This window comes from Anneissia japonica, unplaced genomic scaffold, assembly GCF_011630105.1.
Source record: "Anneissia japonica isolate Jap-2015-1 unplaced genomic scaffold, ASM1163010v1 scaffold287708_len1499824_cov190, whole genome shotgun sequence".
NCBI classification, from domain to species: Eukaryota; Metazoa; Echinodermata; class Crinoidea; order Comatulida; family Comatulidae; genus Anneissia; species Anneissia japonica.
This window is the reverse complement of record NW_022752295.1, coordinates 528,949-536,011: the sequence shown is the minus strand read 5'-3', so window position 1 is coordinate 536,011 and position 7,063 is coordinate 528,949. Positions and strand designations below refer to the sequence as shown.

The 7,063-nt window shown below is 35.8% G+C and overlaps 1 protein-coding gene across 1 annotated transcript in view; it reads left to right on the top strand.

Moving 5' to 3' along the window:
* Positions 1-4,796: 4,796 nt before the first annotated feature.
* LOC117122214 (regulator of G-protein signaling 22-like) overlaps positions 4,797-7,063 on the top strand; it is a 28,978-nt gene continuing 26,711 nt past the window's right edge. The window contains exon 1 of the mRNA XM_033267724.1: positions 4,797-5,166. Coding sequence (XP_033123615.1) covers positions 5,100-5,166 — 67 coding nt within the window. The 5' untranslated portion in view covers positions 4,797-5,099. The remainder of the gene's footprint in view (positions 5,167-7,063) is intronic.

The window sequence follows — 7,063 nt, the reverse complement described above, 5'->3', positions numbered from 1 at the left end:
GTTTAGAGGAGTTAAATAAACTTGAATATAAATTAAGTAGTCATAACATCGATGTTTGGGATCAATTTTTAAGTGCTAATATTGATATTAAATTAAGCTACGTCCTATGCTCCACTACTCTTTCCATGACAAATGAAGTAGAGAAATATGAATTTTGTAAAAGTTATGGAAAAGAGCGTGGAGAAAAAGATCTGAATTGAAGCACTTGCAAACCCTATCGTAGATTAAGTATCTGTATTACTGTCTTTTACTTTTTTTTTTGTAACTAATTGATTTTGTTTGCCTTAACATTATTGTTGAGTTTGTTGATGGTACAGGTGGCCCTTCGAAATTTGTGACAGGCAAGGCAGGTTGTATTTCCTTGTCATGTTTTTCGGGGAGCTACTTGCCTCATTAGCAGCACTACTCACTTGTGTTTATTTCATTTTTACTTAAGATTCCCTTGTTTTGTTTCGTAATTTTTTTTTTTTTTTTTTTGTACTTTTAGCTAAGAATTTTAATTCACTTTGAACGCACCAAATGATTTTGAGTGCCACCGATCTAAGGGTGTATGTTCCAATAAATGATTGATTGATAATTGAACTGCAGTTCAGGAACCGAATACTGAGCGATATCGCACTCGACGTCGGTAGAAAAGTCCACCACAAAAGTAAAAAAATACCCACCAATAAACCACAAATGTCATAACATCTGAACCACCAAATGTAAAAATAACCACAAATGTACAAATTTCGCCAACAAGTGTAAAGAATTTTTTTAACCACAGATGTAAAAACATTTCGCCAAGTGTAAAAACTTCCATTTTAGCCTACCTCAAATGTCGTAACATGTCAACCGTAGTAGGCCTAAAAACTCAATGTAAGGATCAGATGTATGGATGTGTCTGTGTGCGAGATTCGAAACATTAAAATCCTTAAAATATTGAAAGACCCTGGTTATCTGCATCAAAATTTGAATGGTGTGCACGTATTTTACCTGCACCCAACTAACATTGTGTCATCGTTTTTACGCTACCATTATTTTAACAAAACGAAAACAAAAGCTATAAATTATAGAAAAAACTGATGTGCTTTGTCATGGAACTAACAAAATACAAAATCCAAATAATGAGAGATTTATGGGTTTGCGTAACACATTGTTTAAATTGGTAAGTTTGGCGTCTCAGCTGAGATTGACTCTGCTTATTATACTCCTCTGTTGATTGCTGTTAATGGCCTCAACAGGGGTGTAAACTTACGTCCGCTGTTATTAAAATAAGCTTAGTTAAGCTTCGTCTAATGTGAGGAATGGAAACTAAGAATCTCACTAACATTCTCATCTAACAAAAACAAACATTGCAAAAAATGACATAAGGTAAACGAAGTAAAAAAAATGAATTTGTGTCATGAGTGATATTATATTTGTGTTCAGAACTTTTATCTTCGTGACCAAGTTGCACAATTTTGGTAACCATAGACATAGGATATTAGTTGCTTAATCGAATATTTAAAATTCCACAATAATTGACGTCACTACAAATCAAAACTCTTTTATACCCGAATTTCTGTACATAAACTTTATTTCTATTCATTTTGCAACCTAATTATTTCAATTTTATTAACTTAGGCCTAATTTTTAATTCATAGTCCTAGTTTTAACTTCCTTTTATTGGATAACTATATTTTTGTTATAATTTTTTAGGGCCTACTTTTATTTCCTTTATTTTAGTTTAGTTTAAGTTCTTTCATTTATTATTATTATTATTATTATTATTATTATTATTATTATTATTATTATTATTATTATTATTATTATTATTATTATTATTATTATACCATTATTTTAACAAAACGAAAACAAAAGCTATAAATTATAGAAAAAACTGATGTGCTTTGTCATGGAACTAACAAAATACAAAATCCAAATAATGAGAGATTTTTGGGTTTGCGTAACACATTGTGTAAATTGGTAAGTTTGGCGTCTCAGCTGAGATTGACTCTGCTTATTATACTCCTCTGTTGATTGCTGTTAATGGCCTCAACAGGGGTGTAAACTTACGTCCGCTGTTATTAAAATAAGCTTAGCTAAAGCTTCGTCTAATTGTGAGGAATGGAAACTAAGAATCTCACTAACATTCTCATCTAACAAAAACAAACATTGCAAAAAATGACATAAGGTAAACGAAGTAAAAAAATGAATTTGTGTCATGAGTGATATTATATTTGTGTTCAGAACTTTTGTCTTCGTGACCAAGTTGCACAATTTTGGTAACCATAGACATAGGATATTAGTTGCTTAATCGAATATTTAAAATTCCACAATAATTGACGTCACTACAGATCAAAACTCTTTTATACTCGAATTTCTGTACATAAACTTTATTTCTATTCATTTTGCAACCTAATTATTTCAATTTTATTAACTTAGGCCTAATTTTTAATTCAAAGTCCTAGTTTTAACTTCCTTTTATTGGATAACTATATTTTTGTTATAATTTTTTAGGGCCTACTTTTATTTCCTTTATTTTAGTTTAGTTTAAGTTCTTTCATTTATTATTATTATTATTATTATTATTATTATTATTATTATTATTATTATTATTATTATTATTATTATTATTATTATTATTATTATTAATATTATTAATATTATCCAAGCGAAAAATAGGTGGCGCTATCAACCAAAATGTCATCGGAAGATCTGAGCTGTGTGAGCTGTCATCGCCTCTGCTAAAGCCAAGAGGCGAAACATGTCAAGTCAATATATAAGTACGGCCCAAAAAAAATTGTGTTAGCCACGTTTTGGGAAAATAAAAAAAATAATACAATTTTGGCTTGCCCCCCCCCCCATCCTAGTCCAAGGCTATTCCAGCCTTAAAAAGCTCATGAAAGAAAAATATTGTTCTTGTAGTCAAAGAAAAATGCCAACCCTGAATTTCGTAAAATTTGGGTCGGTTGGGCGTGGATCATCACAATAATTTTTTTTATTTGGCCTAAAAATGGAAATGTACTCACAAAAATTTGACAACTGGATTGAACCAAACAGAAAAAAATCAGAAATTTGTCGGAAATACTACAAAGACCCAGAGGGAACATGATGGAAAAAAAATAGACTTTGTGGGGGGAGGGGGTATCATACATGACTTTTGTTTTCATGATCAGCATCAAAAGGCCAATTGCATATTGGTTGCTAACTCGTTTTTTGAAGAAAAGCAGATGTTTAAATCTTGAACTTTGAAACAATTTTCATTTCTTCCAGATTTACACGGTTTCTACAAAATAGGGAGAAAAAATAAAACAAATGCTTGCAATCAATTAAAATTATTGAAAATGTACTGTCTGTCAAAAGCTAAAAAAAAATGTTTGAATTCGAAATAATTTAATGCAAAGGACTGGGTGGCTTTAGCTGCACTTTCAGTAATAAATACAGTAAAATCAGGGATATTCAGGATTTGCCCGAGGGCGGGGTCACCTCCCCCTGACGAGTGCGTAAGTAGACCTGGTCGCACGTCGCTCAAAATATCTTGGAAGTGATCATCCCAGGATTAATTCATTTTAGATTCTACATAGGCCTATGTAAAAAATACCATGACCGTCTAGCATTGTACGGGACGGTCCACATTTCACAGTGATTTTGGATTAAACACGCATTTTGCCAAAACACATGCGTGATCATAAATTACATTTGTCACGCATTTAGCACAAATCTATGCGTGGTAACGAATTATCACGAATTCGGCTACCACCTCAATCCAAATCCAATTTCATTCCCCAAATTAAACATGTTCCTTTTATACAAACTAATTTTGTATAGTTGCTTTATTTAAACGTAGGCCTAGGCCTAATTTTTGTACCGGCACCATCTATTTTAGTTAGCTAAAAGTATGCAGGGGCGGATCCAGAGATGTCCAAAAAAAAAAAGGGGGGGGGGGGCGGAAGAGGGACCAAAAGTGGGGCCGATCGAGATAACAATATCATAGGGAGTCCGGGGACATGCCCCGCGAAATTTCTGTGTTAACCCCTAATGCCTTTTGGGCGATCATTGTTTTCTTTCTTTCTTTTTCTTTTTTTGACTTTCCAAAAGGGGATGCCGCGCCGGGGCCTCTAAATCCGCCCCTGTATAGTGTCATGGAAACAACGTGCGCTGATCACTTTCCAACCTGTTTTTAGATTGGAGCAGCGCGACAAACAGCCTGGAGGCGCGTGCGGTTACGCTTTCACTGTCACAACCAACCCTTTTATTATACATGATTATACTGAAACTGCAATTGTCATTTAGCATTTCGCATTGGTCTATTTTGTATTGTCAGCACTCCCTGAAATCGTTTTAAAACAGCTTATAAATGCTCAGATCGTCCCCTCGACCCCACCTGGGCAACGCTTCGGCGCTAACCCCAACCCTGGTAGCAACACAACCCAAAAAAAAAAAAAACAGCCTAAAACCCGACCTATGGCACTCGGACCGGGACTCGACACTTCACAGTGTCTAATCTTTGGACGGGGGGGGGGGGCATCGAAAAGCTTATTATTTTACTTATGTAGTTTTATTTTAATTTTATTCAAAATTTATCAACAATCTCCCGATTTTTGGCATACAGTGATCTTTAAATTGAAGAATTATTAATTTAAGGAGAAGTTCGCGGAAGAATTATTGATGGCTCATCATGATTGATCGTCCTGCTTCAAAGGGAACTTCCTAGTAAATTAGGCTGAAGGTTACGTCAGTCCAGCTAGCACCACCAACCGTATGCGCGCATAGCAACCGTACAATAATTGCCACAATGCCACAAGTGTCCTTACTCACCGTGCTTATAAATATTGATTCAGTCAAGCGGACCATCCATCAGTAAACCGCATGTTTCTGACACATTTACTGTTTTAGCACACGAACAAGCTCGAGTAGTTGCTTAATGTTTTGTTTGTCCGACATTTGATGTTGATTATCACGACACATCACAGAAAGTCAAATTAGCCTGGTACGTGGGCTATTATACAATTAATTACAAAAAATTGAATCACGTCTAGGCCTAGGCTAGGCCTAGGCCTATAGGCCTAGAGATATTCAGCAGTAGAGTGCAGACATGTGGAGAAGTCGACAAGTATAGAAGGCTATGCCAGGCCATGTTGTTTAGGCCCTATATCTGTTGTGACGTTGAAATTAATATGCCTGAAAAGAAACTATCAGTCGGTGAGTACGAAATTTACTTTTTTAGTAAGTAAAGTATGATAGACCTCTTTGCTGTTGTGCCTCGGTTAGGCATACGGGATTACGTGACTCCTTCCTAGCCTACAGTACTACTAGGCCTAGGCCTACTACTACTACTCTGTAGTACTACTAGGCCTAGGTTGGCCTAGGCCTATACTATGCCTAGGACCTGGCTAATAATTCAATAGTAATTATGCCTACCCAGAAGCCTAGGAGCTAGTGCTAAACTAAATTGTAGGCATAGGCCCTATTACTAGCCTAATAAAATAAGTAATTTACCTATAGATAGGCCGTAGGGCCTACTAGGCCTAGTAGTAGTACTAGGCCTATGTTGATGTTTCAAGTTCAGTCGATTTAAATTAAAATGAATTGAAGAGGTTTGAATATTTTTATTTTTTTTATTTTGCCTTATAGATTTAGGCCTATTAGTATTCTTTTTATTGTCTTTTACATTTTTATCATTTTTATTATTTATTCTACATATTTCTATTTTAAAATTTACAGTGGCAATTTCAATTTAAATGATTTTTATATTCTCTGTGGCAATTCTTGTTTCCTATACTCTTTTTTACGATTTTTCTTATTCATTTATTGTCATCGTGGTTGTTTTTCTTTTAGCATACTTTTAAAATTTTATTGTTTCAGTGTTTGAACTGTCATTTTTTATATATCTATATGTATTTCTATTAGGCATTTTTCGTTTTGACTATGCGGCCAATCTACTACGAACTAATAGAGCGTAACAGTCATCTGCGCATGCTCACAAACCTTACTGGCTAAATCGGCATTGTGATAGCTTCCGCGACAACCCCAATTTCTGAATTTGGCGTAGTGGCGACTACCCTAATATTGACCAATCAGATAACCGGATTCTTTGGCAAACTGCTGGTAAAAACGAAAATAGCTCTTAGTGTAGTACGCGAACAGTGTCTTGGCGTTGCCGTCACGGTCCATTAGTTCGTAGTAGACTGGCCGCGTAGTCAAAAAGAGAAATGCCTATTTTTATATTGTAGGGAGCGAGCCCTTGTAGAGGTGTTTGTCACCTGTTGGCTCGTCTCCTTCACTAGGCCTATGCATGTGAGAAGTTTGTTAATTTAATAAAATAAATAAATTTTGATCCTGTGCAAAACAATTGAATTGAAACAATAGATAAGGCCACGTAAAATAAAACAATTGGTTAGCATCCCCGCCCGACCGTCGGTAAAGCCCCCAACCTGGATTTTTTTTTTTAACAAAACACTCAAAAACTCCATCTCTCGAAGCCAATTTATATAGGCCTAGGCTTGTTTACCATCCGTCCGAACGCCAGCCTACTGGGCTTATCCCTGCAGTTCCATTCCATCATCGTCGCGTCTAGGCCTAGTCCTTGCTTCTACCTAGAAAAGGCCTAGTTTTATAGTACAGTAGTAGTATAAAAAGAGTGTATTTGTATACACGGTACAGCCGATGCAAAGCATTAAGGTTTACTCGGGATAAGGTTTATATTAGCAACCTAAACTCCGATCCGATGCTTACGTCTCTTGCTTTGTGCAGAAAAGCCAAGTCGGCCAATCAGCGCGTTGGTATTTCCATCACTTTGGAAGTAGACATCCACAGCGCGAAAGAGAAACAAGGAGGAACCGCTCTGTGGTGACCGGAGACAAGACATCAAGACAAGACAACAAACTTGGCTGCGTCCATCAGTTTAAAACTGTGGCATGTTCACTTCTTACCTGTGTGCAATATTTCACGAAATAAAATTTTAAAGATAAACTAAATAAAACAAATATTTCACGCCATTTCAAAGGAGGACAGCATAGATAAATTTATTACTGGAAATATAGTGGCGAGATAGCGCATGCGTATATTAGCGAGCGAGCCGTCCGGCCGTCTTTTGGAC